Raw genomic sequence first — 26,868 nt, forward strand, 5'->3', positions numbered from 1 at the left:
GGAAGAGTATCCATTACAGACACTGCAGGTTTTATACACTATCAGGATAGAACTTCCCTATGGTATTTAACCCTGTATTCAACCCTCATTTATTCGATTTTGAAGGTAAGCTTGATTAAAAATTTCAAGAGGATATAATATTTTGAATTTCTACATAAAGTGGCAATTGCAGCTGTTTACTTCTGGCAGACCAACAGAAACCTCAACTGATAAAAGAATCTATGAGAATCTGTACTATTTCAAATCTGCTAAATCATCAGACACCCTCGAAGAAACTTCTAGACATACAGATTTTACAATTTTGAAATATATTTGGTGTTTTCCACTTAAAATCATTTCAGGTTGTTACATAATTGACCAGAAGTACATACACTGGCAAGATTGCTGCTTTAAATGATGGTCTATCAAGTCTACTACAAATAATTCTTCTACATTTCATATTTCTAATAATAACCAAAGGACGGCTGTAGGTGTAAATTGGCTATAGATTGCTATAGGCGAATTGGATTGTGACAATGTTAGTCCATAAAAGCGCCTCATTTCCCACCATTCAAATCAGTTCCCAACAGTTAAAATATTATTGTCATTTTTAGTTTCCCTGTGTGGCAGGAATTTCATGATACTCAGATTCTTCTGTTGTTAGGTGCAAAAAATGCTTGAAGAACTCGTAGACTGACCAACAAATAGCACATGATGGCATTTGAAAAATAACCCTAGCTTGGAGCCCCTGGAAGTAGCCAGGGAAGCCCCGCATCTGATAGATGGTCCTGAATGCAGTGAACATGCCGCTCACATAGTACACATGTCCTTTTGGTGTACCAACAAGATTGACAACACTTCGCTCTTGCGTGTTCAGTAATGTCTTTGCAACATCAAGAGGAGTAGTAATAGCAGATGCAACGGCACCCGCTGTTGCTCCAGCTATGACATGAGTCTTTGGGTCATAGCCTCCAAGTGGGTTTAATGCCTTTCGGGCATATTCATACACCGTAAAGTGTAGAGTTTGGAAGGGAATGTTCATTGATAGCTGGGTAGTGTAACTGCGGTAGAAAGCCCTAATTCCTTCCTCCTTGAATACTGATGTTGCACAGTGGATCACACCCCTGTAAGGGCTGCCATACATCTGGAGACGTTGCTTGATCACTTAGCCAGAAGAAAAAAAAAATGGAGTCAACATGACATAAATGATCAAATAAATGTCATGTCAACAAAGGTGGTGGGACACCTTAATGGGATGGGGGGTCAATATAAACGACCATGTTAAATTAAAGATCACATCAGGGTGGAGGGAGGGGGAGCATGGGGAGGGGGGGTGGATAATGTCAACCCCTTTGAGAAAAAAATGTAAATAAAAAACAACAATATCATGTTATATTCAAGTTTGGTAAACAAATTCAGACAAGTCAAGCTAGACCAAGGCAAAAGAGGGAAATCAAGAGAGTTGGTTTGGGATGCATACAATAAAAATAGAAATAGATATAGAGTTTCAGAGTCTTACCCTCAATTGGGTTCATTGCACCATCATGAAACACTGTAGCACAAGCTCCAGCAAGTACTGCAAGCAAACAAACACAAATCAGCCACCCTAAGCATTGTACAAAATGCAGATATGATAATACTATATTTACTGGTTTTTGGCCCTGTCACAGTAGAGCTCAAAGACAAAAATAAAAAGAAAGTGAATAAAATAGCAGTTTTAAAAATAAATGTTGTCTGTATTTTGTGTATAAATGTTTTCTTGTACTGTACACATGGTTTGTGCACAGTCGTGATCATGAAACAGGGCTGTTCAACCTTAGACAGCACCTAATGTCCTTCAAAGTTTTCTTAACAAGTCTCCTCTACAAGCTATGATGTCATATACATGAAACAATCTGACATGAAACAATCCCGACTCTAATCAACATAGCATTTTATATGCTGAAAAGAATGCTAGCTGTATTGTTTCAATTTTGCATCTAGACAGCACCTAATATCCTTCAAAGTTTTCTTAACAAGTCTCCTCTACAAGCTATGATGTCATATACATGAAACAATCTGACATGAAACAATCCCCTGACTCTAATCACAATAGCATCTTATATGCTGAAAAGAATGCTAGCTGTATTGTTTCAATTTTGCATCAAGTGTCTTCTAGAAACAACTTAAGTCAGTCAACATACTCTAAATAAATTCATAAACTGTGCAAGTTGCAGCAAAGGTGGCATTATATATTTTAAGCCCTCTTTCAAGAGGATTGATCATGATTTCCAAGAAAAAAAAGTACAAAATTATCAATGAACATATGCATACCATAAGCAGTAGGGCTTAAGAGGATCTTTCAAGAGGATTGATCATGATTTCCAAGAAAAAAAAGTACAAAATTATCATTGAACATATGCATACCATAAGCAGTAGGGCTATGTGTTGTGTTATTTCCAATCAGGAGTTTCTTGATGGCTTCATAGGAGCTAAAATACAAGGCGTGGGCAGGGCCAGCACCCATCGCCACAATGTTGATTCCACGCAGAGGAGCCAAGATACCTTCTGACTGTATCATCTTTTTAATAGCATGAATCATATTGTTGTATTGTGCATTTGGATTAGGCTTTAAGCTCTGCATTCTTGTCTGTGAATAAAAAAAAATACTTATTTATACATAATATTAGAGATAAAGCAATCATCCATCCCTGAAATACAATGGTCTATTCATAAAATCAAATAAATTTATAACAAATCTCAGCTTCAATCAGCCAATGGAAATAAACACTTAATTTTTTTTTGTTCTTCCAGGGGGTAGTGCCTAGGATTGCTTTGAGAGGTTGTAATGAATGCCTAAATACTGTACTATGAAACCTCTAGCTTAGGATTGCTTTGAGAGCTTGTAATGAATGCCTAAATACTGTACTACGAAACCTCTAGCCTAGGATTGCTTTGAGAGGTTGTAATGAATGCCTAAATACTGTACTATGAAACCTCTAGCCTAGGATTGCTTTGAGAGGTTGTAATGAATGCCTAAATACTGTAATATGAAACCTCTAGCCTAGGATTGCTTTGAGAGGTTGTAATGGATGCCTAAATACTGTACTATGAAACCTCTAGCCTAGGATTGCTTTGAGAGGTTGTAATGAATGCCTAAATACTGTACTATGAAACCTCTAGCCTAGGATTGCTTTGAGAGGATGTAATGAATGCCTAAATACTGTACTATGACACCTATAGCCTAGGACTGCTTTGAGAGATGAATGCCTAAATACTGTACTATGAAACCTCTAGCCTAGGACTGCTTTGAGAAATGAATGCCTAAATACTGTACTATGAAACCTCTAGCCTAGGATTGCTTTGAGAGATGAATGCCTAAATACTGTACTATGAAACCTCTAGCCTAGGATTGCTTTGAGAGGTTGTAATGAATACCTAAATACTGTACTATGAAACCTCTAGCCTAGGATTGCTTTGAGAGATGAATGCCTAAATACTGTACTATGAAACCTCTAGTCTAGGATTGCTTTGAGAGGTTGTAATGAATGCCTAAATACTGTACTATGAAATCTCTAGCCTAGGATTGCTTTGAGAGGTTGTAATGAATGCCTAAATACTGTACTATGTACCCTCTAGCACAATAGAACGTTCACAAAGTTTATGATTATTAGAATTTTCTTGGGATATGGTATGTAACCAATTTTTCAGTCTTATTGTAAAACATTTAATAAATTTAATGAAAAGTAAATAATTAATATTCAGGGTTCACTATGGGGCTGCATAAGGGTGCTGGATCACAGGACTGTGGGACTGTAGCTCTAACATTTCCATGACTCAATTGTGGGAATGCAGGAGCAATCTGCTTATTGACTTCCAAATATGGGCATGAACTGAAGTTGCTCCAATACTGCTGTTTTTGTTGTTCTTTTGACAAGGATTGTATATACTTAGTGAACAATGATTGAGTAGAAAAAAAATACAACCACAAACAATTACACTACTTGGTAATTTGAGATATATCACATGTACATCAAAAAGGCATCAGATACAGATATCAGATACAACTCTGAAAAAATACTCATATTAATTCACTGCTTTATAATGCACTGACAATTTCCAAAAACTAAATCTCCTTCTGGCTTCTGTCATTCAAAATCCTTGTAGCAAATTCAAGACCAGCACTAAAATGTTTTCAGATCATGTCACCTCTGCATGGTGGTGACCAATCAGTTTGAATGATGAAAACCAGGTGATTTACCTTGGAAATTATAAGTGAGAGTTTGCAGGATATTAACAGCTGCAGTAACTGATAAATTCATAATCTCAAATGAATATATCCCTTAGAGGATCGACAGTACTTTTGTGTATTTAAAACCTCAAGCTTAATAGCTGTGTTCTTTCCAGGGGCACAGTGAGATGCCAGACATGAGCTTTGATAACAAGAGGTGACTTGTGCTAACAGATCACATCTTTTTGGGTGGCAAACTTGAATGCGGTCAAGCTTTTAATGGCACAAAAGACAACGTCTCTAGTGCTTACAAATAAGCCAGAAATGGGCTTATTTATACTGAAAGATTTTATTTTTTTGTCATTCTATGGCATGATAGGCATTTTCATCTTTTTTGACTTGAATTTACCACTCAAAAAGTCATGTTCCAGTTAGTGCAAGTCACCTATATAGCATTCATAAACACAACTGATTATATGTTTAATTTAAAAATAGGTTACTTCCCCAAACATTTAACAGGATATTTCAATTGAACTCTCAAATTCACGATTATTACACGAGAAGCTCTAACTTGTTCCATATTTCAAAGTTTAGAACAAATATACATAAGTTTGCGTTAAGACATCAGGGACCTAATATTTCAATTCATTGTCTTCCGATATTCAGTCTGCCAAAACGCTTAACTCTTTTTGTAATAAGTTAAAGACTTCTCTTATTAACTCTTAATTTTTTTTTCTTTCTCGATTTGTGTTTGTGTGTGTGTGTGTTTTTTTATATAAGTATGAAAAAAAAATATGAAAGCTCTCCTACCAAATATTTATATGATTAATCTGACTGTCCGAACTATCAAATATGTATTTTCTGTTAAGATTTAGGAGGTCCGTCTCATATAAGCCTTGCGGTTTCTTACGGTCCTCCTTGTTACACTATGTAAATTATTATAATTATCTTTATTTAAAAAAATGTATTAAGTGACAAAACAATAAACTGAACTGAACTGAACTGTTTCGACCATCTGCTTTACAATGAACGAACATCCCATAATATAATCCTTACACAGGTAGCCCGGTCTTAACACAGGTAGCCCGGACAATACAACCTATACTTAGTACATACTGTATCTTGCAAACCTCTCTGACTGGCACAGACTGCTGCTATCAGGTTTAACTATCCTATATTTGGATTTGTAGTTGTGGGATAGGCCGTTGTGAAATATTCATTCAAAAGTTTTTTTTTTCTATAACATACGAAAGAGGGTTAGAATTCCATGGAGGTACCTCAACATTTTTTTCTGATAAAATATGAAGTGCATAAAAACTTTACGATACCCATTTGTGAAATTATATCCATCGAAATTACGTTACGTCATGTTTTTTTTTTCTTCTCTCGACAATATTCATGGTCCTAATCTGATAGTATAAAATAGATGATAGTATAAAAAGTAAACAAGCGGTGCTTTAAGAAAGGTTAAGACCTCGTAGACCCTTGAATTATGTAACCAAACGTTATACATCCACGTCCTGTACAACTGTATCATCTATTTCACGTGGCTCGTTAGATAGGTATGGGAAGAGAACAATCCCGGCAACTTTATAGTATAAAAGTTGGACACCAAATTTTAAGTATCTATGATCTTTGAATGGTGTTTTCACTTCAGAATTCCAAAACCTTGGCTTCTAGAGGGGATCGAGCTCTGCATAATGCTTATAAACCAGGGTTTGATTGCTCAATACTACAAGTTGTGAAAGAGGTTTCTCACTTGTAACTCCGTATTTGAAGATATTTTTTGCTCCGTGGTATTACAAGATTCAAGCATTTATGGGTATAAAATCAATGAATGTCGGTACCACCATACTTTATCGAAGACATGGTAGTATAAATAGGGTAAGAACGTCTTAAGTCTTCAAACAAATGACCGACTAACCTTGACACAATCTACAGGGTACATAACACAGTGTTCCATCACCCCAGCTGCCCCTCCAGCTAAAAGATGAACAGAAACTCGCTCAGTTGGTAAGCTCTCATAGTCAGAATCCTCCATAACGGCAAAGAAACTGCGAGGAAACCCGCACGGCTAAAAGCAAGGTTACTCTGAAATCACCCTCGCGCCATATTGAAATAAGGCTTCGCTATCGGTCAAGTGTGACACACTGTGAACGGTCGGGTCTCGACCAATCAGAGCGCGAGTTTGCCGTTCACGTTGCTTCTCCTCGTTCACGTGTTCACAGTAGGTTTTGACGAGTTCAACAGACTGGTCTTGAGTTCTAATCTAATCAATTCGGATTCATACACAAGTCTACTTACCACCAATTAATCTGGAATTTGGACTTTTGAGCGGGGAATACTTGTCAAATCTTGTCTCATATTTGTTGACAGGTTTAAAAAGTCCTGGTATTTTTGTATGTTTTGTCTGCTAGTTTTGTCTGCTCTTTTGCTCAATAGACAATACACTTCAAAGTGAAAAAGTGTCTTGGACCCCAGGAAAGCGCAAAGGAGAAATGCTAGTCCCCTCAAGCAACTCTCTGGAATGTTTACAGTATTTTGGGTTCAAGGTTAACGCAGTTAAAAACAGCAGGATACAAACAGTTAAAACCCCATACCCCGTTGAGTGCCATGCGACACATTCTTTGCCTGTTTGATTCAGCTTTGATTGCAATGTCTAATGACCTATAGCTCTTTATTTTTATCAATGAAAGCGTCTTTCATTCCTTAACGTATCCTGGGGGATGCACGTGGAAGTATTTGACCCTCGTCATCACGATTCATAGTCATGGACAATCAGGGGAGAGATAAAGAAAAGGCCGGGTTTGGTTGCTGTATGGATTCGTCGTATAATAAAAAGTCAAAAAAAGTTAGAGGGAAGTTAGAGGGAGTTAGAGGGATACTCTAGCTATCTCTACAGCTATATCTCTGCCATCATAAGTGGACAAAGTAGACCAAAGACACTCAGCGGGTGTCTTAATCTCTTCCAAATGTCAACATCCCGAAATGCCCTCCAAAGTTGATACTTTTTAATCGAATAAACAGCGGATTTGAAATCAGAATTTATAACAATATCAAATGTTAATAAAAACGCACCAAGTTTTCTCTTTTTTTTTTTTACAAGCAATAGAGTACACGTTTATGCAACGGGTACACGCTTATGGTCCTCGCTTGCACTGTCCAGCCGTCATAAGAAATTGGGCAACGTCCTACGGAGAAAAGACAAATAAAATTAATCCTGGGAAGATTGTTTTTAAAAAGCTATAAGGCTATTCATAAGGTATGGGGGTGCAAAACAGTAGTATGTCATTTGCCCTCTTATTATTAAACCAACAGGAAGAATGAGTAGAAAATATTCTTGGTTTGGCGATATTTTTTTGCGTTTCTAAAACTAAGGCACCCGTGATCTAAACGCTTAATGCAGGTGTGCTCTTATTTAGGAGGTAAAGCATCGTCCAAGATAGCTTATGCGTAGCAATATTTTTTGCGCAGTCAAACCCTTCAAATCTGGACTCCTCGTTCGTGAAACCGCAGGAGGGTATCCATGGACCCCTGATGAACAATCGATTTATCAAATAACGTGATAATGCTCGTAGAAAGCAGAAACTGTTGGCCTCTAGGGAAAAAAATGGTCTGAAGGGAATTGGATATGCCTGCCCGTTGGTAGCAATATTCAATCATTTCTTTTTAGGTTACATTGACTAAATATTTTGTTTAATCTTTATTTTTGGATTCAATCTTTTCATTATATTCAATCTCTTTTACTTTTCCATTCAATCTTTTTAGGTCAAAGCAGTAGAAATGTATTACTATATTTTCTTTTGGTCGAATAATTCCGTTTTTATTCAATCCTTATAGCATTTTATTCAATCTTTTATTATTATTCAATCTTCCTGGGGCGAGCGCGGCGAATCTATAGTTTATGTGGACTTTAGAAGCACACTAGCATACACACATTGGCACCAGTCGGGCCAAGACGGGACGCTAGCACAGTCTATTACCCGTGCAGTTCGGCAACCATGGACAGCTGTTTCGTCCTTATTAGGACTCGTCAGCATGGCATAGCCGGTTTGCCTTAGTTAAACTTCAATCGCGCGATACACTCATTATTTCCGGTTCCGGTACATACATATCAAGCCATGGGCACTCCACTGGAGAGCCTTTCATGTCAGGCCACTTTAGGTCGTTGGGATTAAACATACAAAGGAGACGAATAAGGGAAGCCATCAACAGAGTTGATCCCCAAAACACAGCATTACGATGGGGTGCCTTGGTTAGTAGAAGAACCTACTTTGTTCCATGGCCTAATTCACTTTGGCACTTGGATGGACATCACTCCCTCATACAGTGGAAGTTTGTGATACATGGCTGCTGCGATGGTAAATCTCGTAAGATTATGTTTTTAAGATGCAGCACAAACAATCTTGCAGAAACTGTATTAGATCTGTTCAAAGGTGCTATCAAGGACAATTTAGGGCTGTGGCCATCTCGTATCCGTGTGGATTATGGTGTGGAAAATGTCCTGTGATGAACTGGTTGCACACAGAGGAGAAGGTCGTGGCAGTTATGTTGCCGGTTCATCTACAAGAAACCAACGTATCGAAAGACTGTGGAGAGATTTATTTAGATGTTGCCAGTTTTGTCAGTTTTTCTATTACCTCTTTTATGCTATGGAGCAAACTGGGTTACTAGATCTTGAGAATCCTATCCATTTATTTACATTACACCTTGTTTTTACACAAAGAATAAACACTGCTTTGAATGACTTCAAGGAAATGTTCAACAACCACAAGCTATCCACTGAACATGGATGGACCCTTAACCAGATCTGGATGAATGGGATGCTAGATCAGAGCAACCCACTGAATACCGATAGCGATCTCGACGCTGATGTCCAATTTAACCACTCATATGGTGAAGATCCAGGTGGTCCAAGACCCATGTTTGATGCTGAAGATGGTGTCGTCATTGAGCCAGTCCAAATTGGGTGCAATACGGATATAATTGGTAGCTATATACTTCAGGTTATTGATGTAAATCGACCATCAAGCCAGGCTGGTATTGATATATACTCAGCTGCTTTGGCATTAGTTGTCCAAAAGCTTGAAGAACATTTCTTGTGATGGATTATATTATTATATTTACAAGTATTACACAAATGATGCTCACATAGCGAATGATTTAAATCATGAGAAATCGGCTAGACAAATAAATCTATGAGTTACAGTAAATGGTAAGGCACTGCAGGCTATGTTAATGTTACACTAACACGGCACAGCTATGGCATGTGTATGCGATATCCAGAAGTATGCAGCCCTTGATAATAAAAAACATATTTTTTTATTATTTTTTATTTTTATATTTTCAATTCATTTTTATGAGATGTATATAATAACACTCAACATGATTTTGAAATCTGTTTCATATAAAGATCATTAATCTGGGGTTCCATTTCGTTTAGTTTGCTTTGCATTTCAGAGACTCATTCTGTTTACCAGATACTGTACCGAACAAAAGTCTTAAACATAGGTATGCAGAACGTACAATAAGGTATTTGCTTTTGTTACAGTATGTATTGAGTGGTTGTTTAAAGAATACAATTTTCTTGTGGCTTGTGTTTGATTATAGACTTCAATTAATGTGCATTGGCCTACCTGACAATATTTCCAACAGATCTAAAGAAGGGGAGGGAATTGTAAGGTCCCAAAATAGAAAAAAGTAAAGGAAGAACAATGAAGCAATATTTAATGTCACTAGAATGCAAGCACTAAACCCGTGCAACGTATTTAGCATGTAATAGTACGTTATATTGCTTTTCTGCTTACTGAATATAAACTACTCGATAAATTACGAAGTCGAGAGAAACAAACACAAAGGATTAATTTGTAAAACAAAAAAGCTGTTCAATAGGTGACTAATGAATCATTGTAGTAGTTTGTGCTATTTGATACAAAATAAAAACTATTTACTGTCCAAAATCGTTGCACGGGTTTAGTGCTTGCATTCTAGTGTCATAAGAAGAATGTTGCAAGCAATATTTCTAAATGGAAAACAACAAACAAACTATATAATAGACTGGTATATGATGGTGACGTACTGTAGAGTGTACATTAAAATTAAATGTGTCTACTTTTTGTTATCAAACTTAGAAGTATAAATCATTGTTGCATGTTAATTATCTATTAATCAAAAAAGGAATAATCTACTTTGTGTCAAAACAAGCATTTCCTTTAATTGTAACTTTTCAACAACATTTAACATAACATTTTCTTGCTAGCATATACATGTATGCTTAATAGCTCTCTGAGTTCCCTTTTTGGAATTGAAGCTAGTGGGTTATATTGATCTAAAATGACCATTTGAAAAAGCCATGTCATACACATCAAAGAGATCTTTTACATTTGGCCAAGTACCACCTACAGAACCGATAGGTAAAATTAGACCATGAGAGCAGGTATGGGCACTTGGTAGGTAGTCGTATGGGTTGTTGTCAAGCTTATCTGATATCTGTGAAGGAAAAGGGTGTTTATATCAGTAAAACAACAAAACATGCTCACAACATAATATTGAGTGTGTTTTTACCTCTGTGGAATGAAAGTTGATGTGTGGATGGTTTACAAAACCAAGCACTGGTTCTTCTGCTGCTCCTGTGACAAAGATAAGAATAGAAGCAAGAGAAATCGGTTCTCTCTGTCCATTGGAAACTTGGCGAATGTATTTGACAAAGAGTGCGTATACTTGCTTCTGTTTCTGATAAGCTGATGAGCCCTCCTCAGAGAATGTAGGCTTGAGTAGCTGTATTAGCATCTTTGAAGACAGCTTGGCAGTGGATGGTCGCAGAAGGTGCAGTAGAGTAGGATAAATATTAATTATGGTGCACAGACCAAAAACTTTCAATCCTCTCTGGATATTAGCAATACACTTGTCGACTTGTGGGAATACCAGCAGCTGGTCAATTGCCTCATTTTGCATAAAAGCTGGCAGCTGTCCATTCCGTAGAAGGGCAATGCCGATCATAATGCCAACATAGTAGTGGTCATCAGAAAGGTATTGCCTGAGGCCTTGATCAAAGTATTTCTCCTTGATTGCACAGTTCATTAACCGAATCCACTCCTTCCTTGGACCACCAAGATCTTTGGCCATCTCTCCAATGAACTCAACTTCAAAAGTGAGGGTATGATCCTGGATTCCTGAGAGCTCTGACCTGCTTGTAGACAACAAATTGTGTTCATCAACACAAATAAAGTTAGTTTCACTGTCAGCTTCTTCACAGTGAGACTCATTCTCTATGTTTAGTTTTCTGCCATGAACAAGATTTTTCTGCTAAGATTTTTCTGCTCAGTATTTCAACTGGATCACTGAGATTTTGACTGCGGATGCCTTCAATCAAGGCCCTCAAGGCTTCATCACAGTGTTCAGGTATGGCAGCTGCTTTTACCTTCTTCTCTTCAGTCAGGTCACTATCTTTTAAAGTTGTATCATTAGTAGTAGCAGTAGAAGATGATGGTTGCGGATTATTGCTTCCTACAAACGCAGGCACTGAGAGATCTTCATCATCATCATCATCATCATCATCTACATCTACAATTGCTTTTTTGGAGACAGTCATTCATAAAGGAATTCATATCCTTGCTTGACTCTGACATATAGTGAACCTTGCCCGGCCATCTTTTTCACGACATGGAAATCATAAGAAATTCCTTCTCCCATTTCGAGCTTGGAGACGGTCCTTTTTACCTTGACAACCTCGAAGTCGTCTTTGCCAATTATTGGAAACTTATTGACAAGGGATGCCTGTATTGCAGCCCGTATGGCGCCTTCATCTTCATTCTCTCAAAGTAAAACAATACCACTAGCAAGTACTGAATCCCATGTCAAATTGTACGGCTCATCCTCGTTTTCTTCATCACGCAAGCAACTTAGCAATGCAAATTCTAAGGCCTTCTTCTTCGGTTCTCTTTGTTTCGAGGCTTGAGCCTGGGGGCGGACTGATCTAAGCCGTTCACGGCTGTTCAGCCGGCGGTTTACACCTGCTGACGAACTTTGAGAAAGCATTTGTCTGGCTCTCGCCAGGGCATTTAAAGTAACGTCGGAAGAATTAGAAGAAGTACCGGCTGGAGAGGAGGTGAGAAGGTTTGAGACCTCTCCAAGCAGCTTGGCAATCCTCTCTTTTACTCCTTCGTCCATGCTTTCTGAGAAAAATGGCCGCCGAACTGGCGGTACCTTCTAGAGATGTCGTACTCCAGTGACGAAAACCGCTGACCATACGCTGTGACCGCGCTCGCCCAAGGAAGATTGAATAAAAAAAAAATTGAATAAAATGATCAATCAATCAATCAAGTTTATTTCACCAAATAATAGTATAATGATAATAATGCAAAAAAAAAAGTGATGATGAGGAGTCCACTAAAAGCACAATGCTTATGAGGTGTAGACCCCTGTCGCAGACTAAGTAGCGTCTCTACTAAAATATATATGAATGTTCTTGATTTGACTAAGGAATCCTTATTATTAAATTTACACGTGGCTGATTTGATGAAATAAAGTAGAATCATATCTATAAATCAATAGCTGCTTTTTGAGAGAGGATATTGTCCTTTACAATCTTTTTGAACATATTTACTTATCTGCATTGTTTTGCTTGACAAGTGAGGTTGCTCCAGATTTTTGGACCCCTGTACGAAATTGAAAATTGGCCCCGTCTTGTTTTTCTAAGAGTTGTGCGATAGTCGCATGAATTTCTCATGTTATAGCTGTGGATTGTATTATTTCTTTTAAAAAAGTTATCAAAAGTCCCCGGTAATTGATTATTGTCGAATTTATACATGAATAATGCAGTTTCAAGGGTGTTAATGTCATAGACCGTAAGAAGCCTTTCTTGCTAAGGATTTAATAAAAAAACCCGGAATTATTCGACCCCAAAAAAATATAGTAATACATTTCTACCGCTTTGACCTGAAAAGATTGAATGGAAAAGTAAAAGAGATTGAATATAATGAAAAGATTGAATCCAAAAATAAAGATTGAACAAAATATTTAGTCAATGTAACCTAAAAAGAAATGATTGAATATTGCTACAACGGGCAGGCATACTGGAACCATAAAATGGTTTGAGTGTATCTGGGAAAGAAATCAAACACGTGTAAACGTGACAGCTACTTCATTTCTAACCACATCAAGGCGAAAAGGAGACATTAGATTCTCAAGATATTACGATTCAAACTAATTGATGTTCTTAAATTTAAGTGTACATTAAAAAAAACCTTTACACCAAAAACTGGAATTCGACTCTGCCCTGAAGATGTCTAATTTGGCAAAGTCGAATTCCAGTTTTTGGTGTATTGTATTCATTCTTCTGGTCCACGAACAATAGGGCATTATAAAGATAATAACACAATCCCTACTAAGCTTGAGCCTAAACTCTTCTCCATATGGTACCAACCACAGGTCCCCTGGGTACTGTAATGTTGCAAGCGATGACCTTTGGTTCCGGCAAGTTGGCACGAACTTGGACTTTGACAGTTGAAAAATTTTTTTTAGCGCGCCACTGGGGGTAGTCAAGGGGGTCGAGTAACGCATTTACCAGGTGGCGGCGGCGGTTCACAGCGATTCGTTTGAACGGTCGCAAGCGCGTAGGGACAGAGCTCGCTGTAGGAGCGAAACCAAGGCAAATACATCCAGTTGAAGTAGGGATACGTGCTTTATTCAACACTAACGAGACATAAGACTTCATTTCGGAATTATCCTATAGCCCGTGCAATAATCTTTTCCGTGTAAGGGGAAACTGGTTTCTCAATCGATATGGCGCGATATTGTGCGATAGTTCCTAAAATGTGGGTAATGATGGAAATGAGATATGAGCGGCGCGATTTACCTTCCTTCCAAACGACTCTGCAAAGTCCAGACACGTTCTTCCATTCTAGAGGGAACAAATGATCAGACAGTATATAGTTCAGGGGAGAGTATAATGTTCACATTTCATAAGGTCCCTGCGATCTATCAAGCAGTCCTTGCTAAAGTGCTAAAAATAAGTTCGGTAGGAAACAGGGGAAGCTACCCTATCTGGGGGCGGTTCTCGTGTACCGACCTTGTCGCAAAATAACCTTGATGCCATCCTCGGGGACCCAGGGCATCGCGGAGATCGGACACACAGGGAGCCCGCGACGCCCTGGGTCCCCGAGGATGCCTTGATGCTAACCTCATTAGTAAGTGTTTGATCCGCGCCGTGTTGAATGAGCAACTGGCAAAGCCTCAGATTCCCATTCAGCGCTGCAGCCTGTAACAAAGTAGCAAGATATATAGTTGATGAGAAGCCCCCTGGGTGCGGATCTAGAGAACGAACGTGATTAGTGTACAACCTCCAGCCTGCCGAACCGGTAGCCTTACACTAGCTTTCCCCTCGTATTCACATTTGTACAGCACCACGCAAGAGATTTTCGTCACTTATAATATTACAAATGTGTGCATTTTTTGTCCGTTACCATCAAGGCTGTACGGCCCGTCTTGTCGCGTTTGTTCACATCAGCACCGTAATCGAGGAGCGTTCTCGCGGTGTGTTCAGAGCCATCCACTGTAGCTATAACAGAAGTATCACAGAGCAATAGTAAATTGATTGACAGTTCATTAGTGCAAAGGGCATGGCGTGGTTGAGCGCAGGGTAAAGTGCATAGATTGGGGCTTGTGCTGGTGTTTTCTATGTACAGCTTGAACAGTGCAGTTAGAAGGTCTAGTATAGCGCTTGACTGATAGAGCAGCTGTGTGCAGTGCAGAAAGCAGGTCTAGTATAGCGCTTGACTGATAGAGCAGCTGTGTGCAGTGCAGTTAGCAGGTATAGTATAGCGCTTGACTAATAGAACAGCTGTGTATAGCTGATACATTCAAGTAGCCCGCGCCATGTCCCAAGTAAACTTTTAGCTGCGAAAGAAAAAAAAAAACAATCAAAACGTATAAAACACGGGTGCGCGTCCTAGTTTCTGTTAGCCCGTGATCCGTTGCCGATGATACCTAGCGACGCCTGGAAATAGAGCGTACGCGACAAGTTACAATTGGAAAAGACAACTTGTTGTGTTCCCAAACTGCTTTGCTTGTGTAGTGCAGTGTGCTAGTACACATCGAGTGCTTGTGAAGTGCAGTGTGCTAGTACATATCGAGTGTAGGTGTTCCTGGGTGCATGGCTTGCAGTAAACACACGGCTAAGCGCATCATAGGCTTGAACAAATAGTCCAATATAAATCAGCTCATCCCTTACCCAAGCGTACAAGAGGAGACCATCCTGAATCGTCAGCCTCGTCAACCTTAGCAATAAAACTGCCAATTCAGCAATATGAATCGCTTTTTTTAAAGTTGCCAGTTCCCCTGGGGTAAAACTCCAAACCCTCAATCTATTCCACTCCCAGAAAACCAATCATTATACAACAACACTAGTAAAATGAGAACTGTGATTGGTACTTCATTGCGCGCTCTATTAACTAAAACACATTTGTTGGTTGTTGTGCAAAACAAATAGATCTTACTTAATGTGCATCTGTCATGTATTTTTGGTTCATGACACATTGTGTCAGTATACGTGAACAGATGTACGCAAAAAATGATAAGCGGGGGGGGGGGGGGGGGGGATATCATCCCATTAAAAAGGCAGGAGGGCTTTTTGCTCTGATACATTTTATTCCGAAAGTGAGTCACCAGCCCAGCACTCTGCCCCCCCCCCCCCCCAACTCCCTCAACCCTTGATTAATTACTGGAGACTTTTTGCATCAAACTGAAAAAAAGTCAAACCCTCTCCCTCTTTACCGATCACCTTCACTCCACAGTTTAGCAACCATCGAATACAGTCATCTCTGTCTCCATCCACAGCCCAGTGTAATGCGTTAGATCCACCATTATCCTTGTAGGTCAGGATGACCCCGTGCTCATGCAGAATTGTTGCTACTTTTAAGTGGCCACCAAAACATGCCAGCATCAAACTGTAGAGACAGCGTCAGAAAGTACTTGGGTGATGAAATTTTGCTTTGGAGGACTATTAGTGACTAAGGGTGTGACAGTTATCCAATGGAAAGTTTTTGAAATTGTATTATTGGCGCTGTCTCACCACAGCCTTGGCATATGAGGTTCCAGGCTCATAAACCCAAATAAAGCACCAAATACTGCTAGGCCATTAGCCCTTCTTACCTTGTTTTTCCACTGCCACTGACATAGTTCACATCAGCACCACGCTCAATCAGAATCTCAACAATACTACCAAGGAAATATATAACATAAGTAATACCTAGCCAGGGGATGCTGAAGGGTTGTGCGCCCCATTGACTGCCAAAAAGCAGATTTTTCTGTAAAAATCTTTGCTATACACCTGAACACCTAGCCAAAGAGTCTTTTAGACTATTTGGAAATTAAGATGCTAGGGAGTTATAATAAATGTAATTTTGAAAATTAAAAAAAACATTTTTATGTGACTTTTCTGTCATCTTTCCAATAATTTTCTAGTTCTATACTAGGAGGTCTTACCTCGTGTATCCTTTTTGTGATGCAATCATCAGAGGCGACATACCATAAACATCAGGCACATTCACCAAACTATCATCACTGGAAAAAGAGCGAGGGGGAAATGAAATACAGGGGCAGCCAGGAATCAGTGACAGGCAATCACAAGCATAGATTTCAAATGTGCATAGATTTCACATGCAAAAAGTTTTTGAAGCAAAAACGTTTTCAAGTTTCATTATAATCATGCGCGCACCAATGAATAGCGTCATTCTAAATGAGCATGCGCATATATTGTATATTATTTTTTGCTGCAAAAATATGCAAATTAAAATCGAAATCTTGCAAACGGAACAAGTCGTCCTCTCCATGCGCCTGATTTTTTATAATTGATTTTCAAGGAAAAAAACCCACCTGCACGCTCCTATCAGGGGAAATCAAAAAGGTTGACTTGGGGCAAGTCTACTCTGTGGTTGAGGGGGAGGAATATGGGCCCCCTGGACACACCCCTAGCTGCGTGCATGAAATACAATAGTCATCATATGAGCTGTCCTTAAAGGCCTAACAAGACTTTGACTATTGACTGCCAGGGCACAAAAAAAATCGTCAAACACTAGACCTCTCATTACTTAAGCCCAGCATATTCTCAAGCCATTTAATAAAGACATGTTATGTTCTACAATGGTTTCTAGGTAGGATACCTTTCATCTAAGATATGCTTGACTTTTTCTACTTCCCAGTTAACAATAGCCTTGTGGATGTCTTGTCCTGTCAAGGGGACCTCTGCAGCAGGGCATGGTGGTGGAAAATACTCATGTCAGAATATAAATGATAATTGTAGAAATAAGGGGGTGTTGGCACATCATAATTAAAATATCCCTCAATTTATGACCAATATCATTACAATATTAAAACTATTTAGATGCCATTTATAATTTTAACTTACATAATTATTCAACATTTAAACTTTCAAATCATTGTATCATTTTACAAATATTTTGTGTTATCGATTGGATTAGAAGCACTTGTGAATTCTGTTAAAAATCATCGGAGATTGTAATGTAATTGACCAGAAGTAAACTGGTGACAGTGTGGTTTTAATATAAGATGAAGATAATGATAATGATGAACTTACTTGTGGTTGAGACAGAAATGGAAGCACTCCATGCGCTGCACCCATGATTATTACTGACTCTGATGCGGTAGTGATATGTTGTATTTGGCTCTAGTCCTCTGAATACATGGTTAATGGCAAAACCACTGGATAATGCAATAGAGTAAGCTTTAAACAAATGAAGCAACATTGTTGGTATAAATGCGGCTAACTCCGAATAGAAAATGAATAGAAGTTTAACAAGGGGAATAGTACTCACTTATAAACAGTGCCATACTCCCTATCTTTCCCCTCCTCCTCTTCCTGAACACAGTATTTCCGCCTACCATCACCTTTAGCATCACCCTCTGGCCCCGCCCCACCCCAGCTCAGTTCAATGGAGCAGTGAGTTACTTTGTCGACACAGGGAGGGTCAGGTCTCTCTGGCTCTGTGAAAGAAGAACCAGAACATATGAATGGGGACAAAATGAGAAAAAAGTAATAAATATATGATTTATACATTTTAATTAGGCTGTCGTTGATTGCACTGTAGCTGCTTGAAAGCATTTTTTAAATTAATATTCAGGTTTTAAAGTGGAAGTTGTTTACAATACAAGTCAATATGACATATATAAGTTAATAAGGAGAGAGAACGGGAGAAAAACTTCAATTTCATATTACTTACCAGCCATATCTTTATTAGGGAACACTATCTGGCTTATCCCTTTATCCAAATTTTTCATTGTGATGTTTACATCAGAGTAGTATCACATATTGAACTGAAATCAAATAATGTAATATAAGTAAGTAACTTCAGTAAGTAAACAAACAACTCGAACCGGGGAATTGGTTAAAAATTAGGAAGTAAAAACAACAACAAAGGGGGTGTGTCTGACTCCAAAAAGTAAACTAAAAATGGGCTATTAACTATACGCGAACACGTTTTATAGTAAACAGTTAATTATCATATACCAGAGGCTTGCAAAGGAAATAAAAAACAGGAATTTGCTGTGTTCCTTCATCGTAAACTTGCGTCCATCAAGTTTGTTTGCATTTCCCGCTTCGTCAACCTTCTTCGCCAGTCTTCCTCGGTCACCTCCTGTGCATAGAGGGGTAGGGGATATTGAGTGAGTTGTCTATTTCCAAAATATCAAAAGAGTATAATCATTGATATCTATTAATGATATATTAAAGTAGTATATCGAGTCATCTTGTTTCTTTATGAAAGTGAGAAAACAAATTTTAATAACAAATATTCCTGTAACCGGGTTACCTGTATAATTAGTTACTTGTTCAAGCACAGGGAGCCCACTCAACTTAGCGCTTTGTTTTTTAAGCATGTGATTTGAACTTGGTTTGTGAATATCAATTAGGAAACGAAGTCTCCAATAAAACTCCTTCCAAATACATATTACCAGGGGCGGCGGAAGGGGAGGGGCAGGGGGGGAGCGCCAACCCCCTCTGGAAAGTGTTTCACTTTATTGAGCGGATGTTCCTTTAGATATATATGAACGTGTTTTTACGGGTTTCAAGCGTCATATATGCAACCGACAACAAATTTGTTAAACAAGTTTAAAATCCCCACGTTCTTATAAATAGTTTGGTTCCACCACCCACCCCTCCCCCCTGAAACCACTACCAGTTTTGCTTTGCCCCTCCCCCCCCCTCCCCCACGGGACCACTCCGCCGCCCTTGCACCCTCGGGGACCCAGGGCGTACTGAGCGGAAACGAGCGCTGAGCGTAACGAGCGCGAGCCGGAAGCGGACGAGCGCGCCGCGGGGGAGGAAGCAGCAAAGGAAAGAAGAAGAAAACGTCTTTTCCCCTCTCTTCTTTCTCCCTCTTTCTCCCCCCGCGGCGCTCGTCTGGCGTTACGCTTGTTTACTCTCAGTACGCCCTGGGTCCCCGAGGATGCCGCCCCTGCTTACTCTTTATTTATTGAAGACTTTGTGACCTAATTTATATTCACAAACGTAATCTCGTCCCCAGAGTCCTTCTTATCTCCGCGCATGCGTCGCCAAACGAAGTCCAAAGCACATGAGTGGGCTCCCTGTAGTTCAAGATGGCGGACGAATCGCAGAAAACACCATGGCTTGTTCAATATTCTAGCAAATATCCAAATGTGAGTGTGTCTTGCTAAAAACTATTCGTAAAGCTGTTACAGTTAGATCTTTTGTTATCCTTGCAAACGTATATATACACCAGATTTGAGTGATTGATGAGAAAGATAGATAGATAAGATTATTTTTTCTAGGATACCCCCTAAAAAATACCTGAGAACCGATTTTGACCTCTAAAAAATACGACGAGCATCCCTATCAGATCGACATGGAACGAACCCCCCGGGCTATTTGTACTTATATCATAGCACGCCCGAAAGTCTGGTCTGTGGATCATAACTTATGTTTTATTTTGCATCTATAGGAACATCCAAGAAACTTGATACCAGCTCTGTGCAGGGAGTTCTACAATCTTGGTTGGTTCACTGGAACCGGTGGTGCATTCACCATAAAATATCGGTATAAAATTGGCATTACTAAAAAGCGGAACCGCTGGAAACGGCGGAACCGGCGGAACCAGTATATTTCGCTTAGTTATAGGGGTAGGGATGTCATGCTAGGATCACCATTTATTTCCATTCTAATCTGAACAAAAAAAAACATTCCATTGTGAAATGCTAAGACAACATCACTAAGTGCAGATCAGCTACCTAATTTTGTGCATATTTGACATTCTGTCATATGCAAATTGTATTGGATTAGCAACAAAAGACCCTTGTTTTAGAAGCGCGTCTCGTTAGAGGTAACACATGCAAGCGTTCATAGTTTTAGCCTTCGTAGGTTTAGCGTTCCGATTTCCGTTGAAAGTTCTGAATAGGAAAAAAATCCTTGTTTAGAAGCACGTCTTGTTAGTAGCGTTGTTCATAGCGTCCTGTTAGAGATAACGCCAAATATCATATTGTATGTTACCTAAAGTTTTGATTGACAACGGCAACCTTGGCTTGGCTATAATTGCATAATATTTCCGGATATCCCAAGTGTGTGTGGGCCAGATCTCAAAGTACTTCAAAATCACTAACAATTCTTTCAGCCCTTTTGATAGATTGGATCTTGATTGTATTCATGTGTGTATATATGCACATGTACATATAAAGAAGTGGGTAATTTATTAGTAACAAATTCCAGCTACAATCGTGCCCTTTGCACGCTTGCTGTATTACAGTATGATATTTGGAGTTATCTCTAACAGGACACTATGAACAACGCTACTAACCAACTATGCGGAACCTTCAACGGAAATGGGATACAAATTGCATATGAATGAATGTCAAATATGCGTGAAATAACGTAGCGCACTTGCCATTACTGAAGTTATTTTGGCAAGTCACAACGGAATGTTTAATCGCCTCCCCTTGCATTTTGTGCATGGTACGTTACGGTATGCCGAGTGGTCCTAAAGCTATTAAGCTAATTGAATTATCAATCGCCGCTATTATCGCCTTTACCTACTGACAGAACCTGTTACTGATCAACGTCGGTAGTGGCAATATAAAGGAAAGTATTAAGACAAACCACCAGTCACGTTTGGACAGAAAGAGAAAAAAAAACGGATTCGGATTTCTGTTAAGATTAGAACGAAAATAAATTGTAATCCTTGTACATCCCTACCCCTATACCTTCGCTCACTCCTTAACTTAAGTAACTGTAACTAGTAAGGAAATGTTATCTAAAGTTTTGATTGACAACAGCAACCTTGGCTAGGCTATAATTGCATAGTTTATTAGCAACAAATTCCAGCTACAATCGTGCCCTTTGCACGCTTGCAGTATTACAGTATGATATTTGGCGTTACTACTAACAGGACGCTATGAACCACACTACTAACAAAACGCGCTTCTAAACAAGGATTTTTTTTCTTATTGGGAACTTTAAACAGAAATCGGAACGCTAAACCTACGAAGGCTAAAACTACGAACGCTTGCATGTGTTACCTCTAACGAGATGCACTTCTAAAACAAGGATTTTTTGTTACTCATCCGATACAAATGGATACAAATTGCATATAACAGAATGTCAAATATGCGTGAAATAACGTAGCACATCTGCGCTTAGTGATGTTGTCTTAGCATTTCACAACGGAATGTTTTTTTGGGGGTCAGATTAGAAAGGAAATAAATGGTGATCCTAGTATGACATCCCAACCCCCATAACTAAGCGAAATATACTGGTTCCGCCGGTTCCGCCGGTTCCGCTTCTTAGTAATGCCTGTATAAAATGCTGGATATCTATTCTAATTTTTATTGTTACAGTAAGTAAGTAGTGCTTAAAATCTCGTACCTTACAGGGATGAGTACTATTTTGCCCCATCTGGAGTGCAAAAGGAAAGGATCCAGGTACCTATTAAGTATTAATCATTCATTCATATTTAATATATTATTATTGATTATTATAAACAGTTTTTGATGAGATTCTTGTGATGAAGTAATCAAGATTAATCAAGTTAGAGGCAAGCTTGGTCAACTAAGGCTCTACCTATATGGCAGTAACGAACAAACTATGAGTTTGATGCTTGAAAATTACACACATGAGTTATCAAGTGCAGGGGGAGAGGGTGGTGACCTCTTAGATAATCACCATGTTTTTGTCTATTGCAAAACCAATCAAACATGTTTCCTTTTGCAGCCAGAGGATTTGTTCATCCATGATTCAGAGGATAAAGAAATTGCCCATCCCCCACCAGAGTGAGTCTCTATTATTTTTATATTCAGGATCTCTAGAGGGTAGGAGGGTAGGAGGGTAGAGATATATCAAACACAGGATGTGAATTCATGGTTTTCAGATCCCAAGGGGTCCTACCCCTAGCTTTACCTAGTTCAAGAGATGATGTGATGGATTAGTTTGCATGTATTCCTTAAGAAAATAATAAGAAGGAGGGGGGGGGGATCCTTGCATCACCCTCCTATACAACCATAGTGTTGATCAACCACAGAGTAATGTTGCTTATACAGCTTGAAGTTTAAACATCCTAGTTTAAAGAAACTGAATTGTGATGATTTTATACTAAGCTGTAAACACACTCAGACATGCCAAAGCCAAGCTTTTTAACAGGAATGAACAGGAATCTGGAAAACAGTCCATTGTATACTGTCTGGTGTTTGCTTGATTTTTTTAGAAAGAAGCTCAAGAGGAGTCAGTGTGTACCCTTATTCATGTTTGCTTATTCTATGAGAGGTTTGTATTCAATGATAACAATTATTGCATTATAACAATTTTTCAAAGTTTGTCTCACTGTTTTTTTTTCTGTGGTTAAAGGAGCAGGAGCAGTTATCCACTCACACTCCAAGTATGCCGTCATGGTGTCACTACTTGACCAAGAAGCCACAGAGTTTCGAATCACTCATCAGCAAATGATCAAGGGAATCTTTAATTCAAAATCTCACATGTACCACAAGTATGTTGATAACACAGACTGCAATTCAACCATGCTGTAAACGATAGGAATAAAGTTGGCAGGGGCGGATCTCAGGGGGTGGGCTGAGCGGACCCTGTGCCCCCTATTTTCAGATATTTGGCTTAAAAATAACAAGATATATAAGGAAATCCACGGAAGAACAATTAATCTACCCCCCATCTCTTTAAACTCTTGCTTCAGCCCCCCCCCCCCTTTTGCAAATCCTGATTCTGCCCCTGCTAAAAATCTGTCAATTGATTGATAACAGTATTCACATGGCCATAAATTTGATGATGCAAAACAACAATATATACTGTATACATACCTCTATTATTATACTTTAGAAGTGGTACCATCGTCTTTAACTCTGCAAAGTAAAAGTACTCTCCCCTCTTTATATTTGCACCAGACTACCAATGACTCTGTTTACTTTTTCCTAGCCTAAATAATTCATAAAACACAATTATAATGTAAGCAATTGGAATTTATGCATTTGAATTTTTGTTTATTGTTTCTTTGATATTGTATAATTATTTACATTTTATCTTTTAATTCTTTTTTTTCTCTGTATGCTTAATGGGATAAACAACTAAACTAAGCTAAGCTCTCTTCACTATTGTGGACTTATTTAATTTTTTTATCATTCATTTGCAGCTTTCATGATTTGTTGGTCATTCCAATCATTGAAAATGCCCCAGATGAAGCAGACTTGCAGGTCTGTATTGCAATACAGTGGAGCCTGGATTTTACGATATTGAATTTTACGATAACCTTGATTTTATGATGTTGTTTCTTTCTCCCAAAGAAAAAATACAGTGAAATGTATATAAGAAATTACCTTACGATATTAGGTAATTTCTAAATTACCGTACGATATTAGATACAAACTATATTCTCAATTTTACGATACAAATCTGTTCTCCCGAGCACAATTTTAACCTCGATACAATGATATTACAGATTCTGTCTATCAACAGAGAGAAAAACTCACGACACTAGACACATACATTACAGTTAATCGATGTTTTGACTTGACAGATCTTGTTAAATACAGAATACAGTTTTACAAAAAGAGTAACTGAACAGTCTTTCACAGAGTGCAGCTACAATATTATTATTTTGTAAAAGTTGATTATTAAGCCGACCTCGCTACAATGATATTATCAATGGATTTTCGTTCATATCGTAAAATCAAGGACATCTTTGCAACAATACTTCGATTTTACGATACATTTTCTTTCTCCCGAGGTACATCGTAAAATCCAGGTTCCTCTTAATCTTTACAGTAGTGACTATAATGTTTACAGCCTGCCTAATGACGTTTTGCTACCTTGTTTAGGAACCCTTTGTTGAAGCACTTAAGAATTACCCAGAGACCAGTGCAGTTATTATCCGAAGGCATGGCTTGTATGTTTGGGGTAAAACATGGCAGGAGACCAAGGCGATGTAAGTGAAGGCTTTATATACATTGGAATCTGTTTGAAGAACACAGGGGTGTTGCTATTATGCAGGTGTCCTTAAAAGCAGAGGTGCACTGTTCTCTGGTTGCATTGTGCTGATTTTCCCAAATAAGACCAAGTAATAGTTATGTTGCAAAAAGAACAGTATGATGTGTAAACGTCAGTTGTAACTGAAAACATGATATTTATATTTAAGTTGTCTTTTAGAAAACATTTTATTGCCTATCAAAGGATTGAGCAGAATCATTTTTGTGTCATTCTAGTGCGGAAAGCTATGACTACTTATTTGATCTGGCAATACAGATGCGAAAAATAGGTATCGACCCAGCAGCAAAACCAAAGCGATGTCATCTGAAATGCTGCCAAGGAGCTGAAAGCTAGGTAGAACATTAGATTAATATTAGATTAATATTTGAAAATATACAATGTTGACAGGTCATAATGGTTTTGTGGAAGGCTAAAAAATGTGCAGTATGTATGTAGCAACTCTTAATGTCTTGTTAGTATCCCGTATCCCTACTTCAACTGGATGTATTTGCCTTGGTTTCGCTCCTACAGCGAGATAAAGGGTTGTTTGTTTGGCATAAAAAATAAGAAATCTTTTTACTTTGGCCAGTGACCCGAACAAACGTTTAAAATCGCCTAGAAAGTATTTGTATGAACAGTAACATGTCTTTTTTAAATAAAATCCCCACTAAATAAAAAGAAAATGAAAGGTTTCTTTGGTATGATAAGGTATTTTTGTAGAAAGAGGGGATGCTATTTTCTTAAACTTGATTAGCGCAATTTTGAAACGTTTGAGGTTTATGGTATACCCCTCTTCCCTACAATATCCCAGATTTTAGGCAAAAATTTGATTGAATAATGGAATGAACAAGCGAATGTGCGCATCAAAAAAGGGGAGGCAAAAAAGTCAGGTGTTCTTATTGTAATGGCCTGACCATATTATCGTGGGATAATTAGTTTTACAGCTTTTCTACTTATTCCGAAATCTTTAGGCAATCAGTGTATTTCAATAAAAGGTTTTTAGATTGGATCAATTTTCCCAAATCCTATAACCACGAAGGTTTTATTATTTCACTTATTCATCCTTAGTTGCACCATGAATCATGCACCAACAAATGTCGGTGCATGATTCATTGCCTTAGAAATGAAATCTTTGGCACCTGTCGGCGAATTCAGACGTTTGAAGATAAAGCAAATATCAGTGCTTGCCACTAGCACCGAAATAGGAAATATGGGGTTAAATTAATTACAAAGGAAAGAATGACCTGAAGGCCCTATTTCTTTTAATATTTTAATCGTCAGTCTTTATTTCTTTAAACCAACAAAGCGTCTTTTTTCTTTCTTTGCGCTCATTTTTTTCGCTCAATCAGTTCACAAGTTTCTTTCTTTTTTTTTTTTAATTTTATCAATTCACGTTGGCTTTTTTCGCGCGATAGTCTGCACATATCACAAAGGTTGCAAAGCTACTAATGTGTGAACTTTAATTAAATGAAAAGTGATGCGCATTGATACGATCATTAGGAATCCTTTTTCATTTGGAGACTTAATAGCAACGTTTTGTAGGCAGCTGTGTTAACAGAAAGTCCACACGAATATAACGCTCATTTTTACTTGTCAAGTACAGTCAGCGAAACCAAAGCATCATTTCAATCAACTCGCTTTGCTCAAGAGAGTGGGAAGAAGGCCAGCATTATCATCCCACAATTTCTAGTTTTATTTTGAAATTTAGAAAGTCCTCTGGTCACTTTAGTTCAATATACTTTCAAGCACTATGTTGTCAAGACATCTTTACTTAAGCCGGTACAGTTCAAGGCCAAAGCGACTTCCAACTTTTTAGACCTCACTCAGTTATAACCCTTCACCTAAACCAAGAAGACCTTTGATGAGCGAGGAGTATGTCGTCCATTTACTTGAGACCATTCAGGACGAAATGGTCAGGTCAGAGTTGCTCTTAAGTGTCATGGACGAGCGGATGAGACGAGAAGAGACTATATTAGCGACGAGCCCTCACAAACCCGTTGTGAATGCGATACGCTTTGCTCGGGCCATGAACAGCACTCTTGACTCAACCCTCGACAAAAAGCTCAAACTTCTTCATCAAGAATTTGAACAGGAGTTTCGACGAATCATAGATGTTCAAAGAGAAGCCTTCAACTCTGAGACTGCTACGAAAACAAACTTCATGCGGAGTTACACTCGCAAAGAATTTCAT

At 38.5% G+C, this 26,868-nt stretch overlaps 4 protein-coding genes across 6 annotated transcripts; 1 reads left to right on the forward strand and 3 right to left on the reverse strand.

Annotated features, from left to right (window-relative positions):
* Positions 1-58: 58 nt before the first annotated feature.
* Positions 59-6,338, reverse strand: LOC5521577 (mitoferrin-1). Its single transcript, XM_001641316.3, has 4 exons — positions 6,114-6,338; positions 2,386-2,608; positions 1,499-1,555; positions 59-1,143 (listed from the first exon to the last, which is right to left on the reverse strand). Exons 1-4 carry the CDS (start codon positions 6,228-6,230, stop codon positions 590-592), a joined length of 951 nt encoding a protein of 316 aa, XP_001641366.1. The 5' UTR covers positions 6,231-6,338; the 3' UTR covers positions 59-589.
* Positions 6,339-7,185: 847 nt separating this feature from the next.
* On the reverse strand, positions 7,186-18,826 carry LOC5521448 (fibronectin type 3 and ankyrin repeat domains 1 protein). 2 transcript variants are annotated; one of them, XM_032366731.2, is made up of 13 exons: positions 18,714-18,826; positions 18,427-18,520; positions 18,022-18,190; positions 17,784-17,908; positions 17,350-17,431; positions 16,673-16,750; positions 16,340-16,405; positions 15,969-16,134; positions 15,420-15,465; positions 14,653-14,747; positions 14,370-14,447; positions 14,046-14,090; positions 7,186-7,380 (listed from the first exon to the last, which is right to left on the reverse strand). In XM_032366731.2, the coding sequence occupies exons 2-13, from the start codon at positions 18,482-18,484 to the stop codon at positions 7,330-7,332; spliced, it is 1,059 nt and encodes a 352-aa protein (XP_032222622.2). In that variant the 5' UTR covers positions 18,485-18,520; positions 18,714-18,826; the 3' UTR covers positions 7,186-7,329. The 2 variants fall into 2 exon arrangements, with proteins under 2 accessions (XP_032222622.2, XP_048585044.1); XM_048729087.1 differs by lacking the exon at positions 7,186-7,380 and adding an exon at positions 12,944-13,291.
* Positions 10,378-12,739, reverse strand: LOC116620729. Of its 2 annotated transcripts, XM_048729089.1 has the most exons (3): positions 10,914-12,739; positions 10,754-10,818; positions 10,616-10,678 (listed from the first exon to the last, which is right to left on the reverse strand). In XM_048729089.1, exons 1-3 carry the CDS (start codon positions 11,312-11,314, stop codon positions 10,668-10,670), a joined length of 477 nt encoding a protein of 158 aa, XP_048585046.1. In that variant the 5' UTR covers positions 11,315-12,739; the 3' UTR covers positions 10,616-10,667. The 2 variants fall into 2 exon arrangements, with proteins under 2 accessions (XP_048585045.1, XP_048585046.1); XM_048729088.1 differs by having other exon boundaries at positions 10,378-10,678; positions 10,754-12,739.
* An 876-nt stretch (positions 18,827-19,702) lies between the features above and the next one.
* On the forward strand, positions 19,703-25,360 carry LOC5521449 (probable methylthioribulose-1-phosphate dehydratase). The gene is made up of 9 exons (XM_032366695.2): positions 19,703-19,861; positions 20,164-20,258; positions 22,084-22,132; positions 22,422-22,480; positions 22,912-22,970; positions 23,052-23,190; positions 23,845-23,905; positions 24,530-24,636; positions 24,914-25,360. Exons 1-9 carry the CDS (start codon positions 19,802-19,804, stop codon positions 25,029-25,031), a joined length of 747 nt encoding a protein of 248 aa, XP_032222586.1. The 5' UTR covers positions 19,703-19,801; the 3' UTR covers positions 25,032-25,360.
* Positions 25,361-26,868: the final 1,508 nt, after the last annotated feature.

Source organism: Nematostella vectensis, chromosome 6, assembly GCF_932526225.1.
Source record: "Nematostella vectensis chromosome 6, jaNemVect1.1, whole genome shotgun sequence".
Taxonomy (NCBI): domain Eukaryota; kingdom Metazoa; phylum Cnidaria; class Anthozoa; order Actiniaria; family Edwardsiidae; genus Nematostella; species Nematostella vectensis.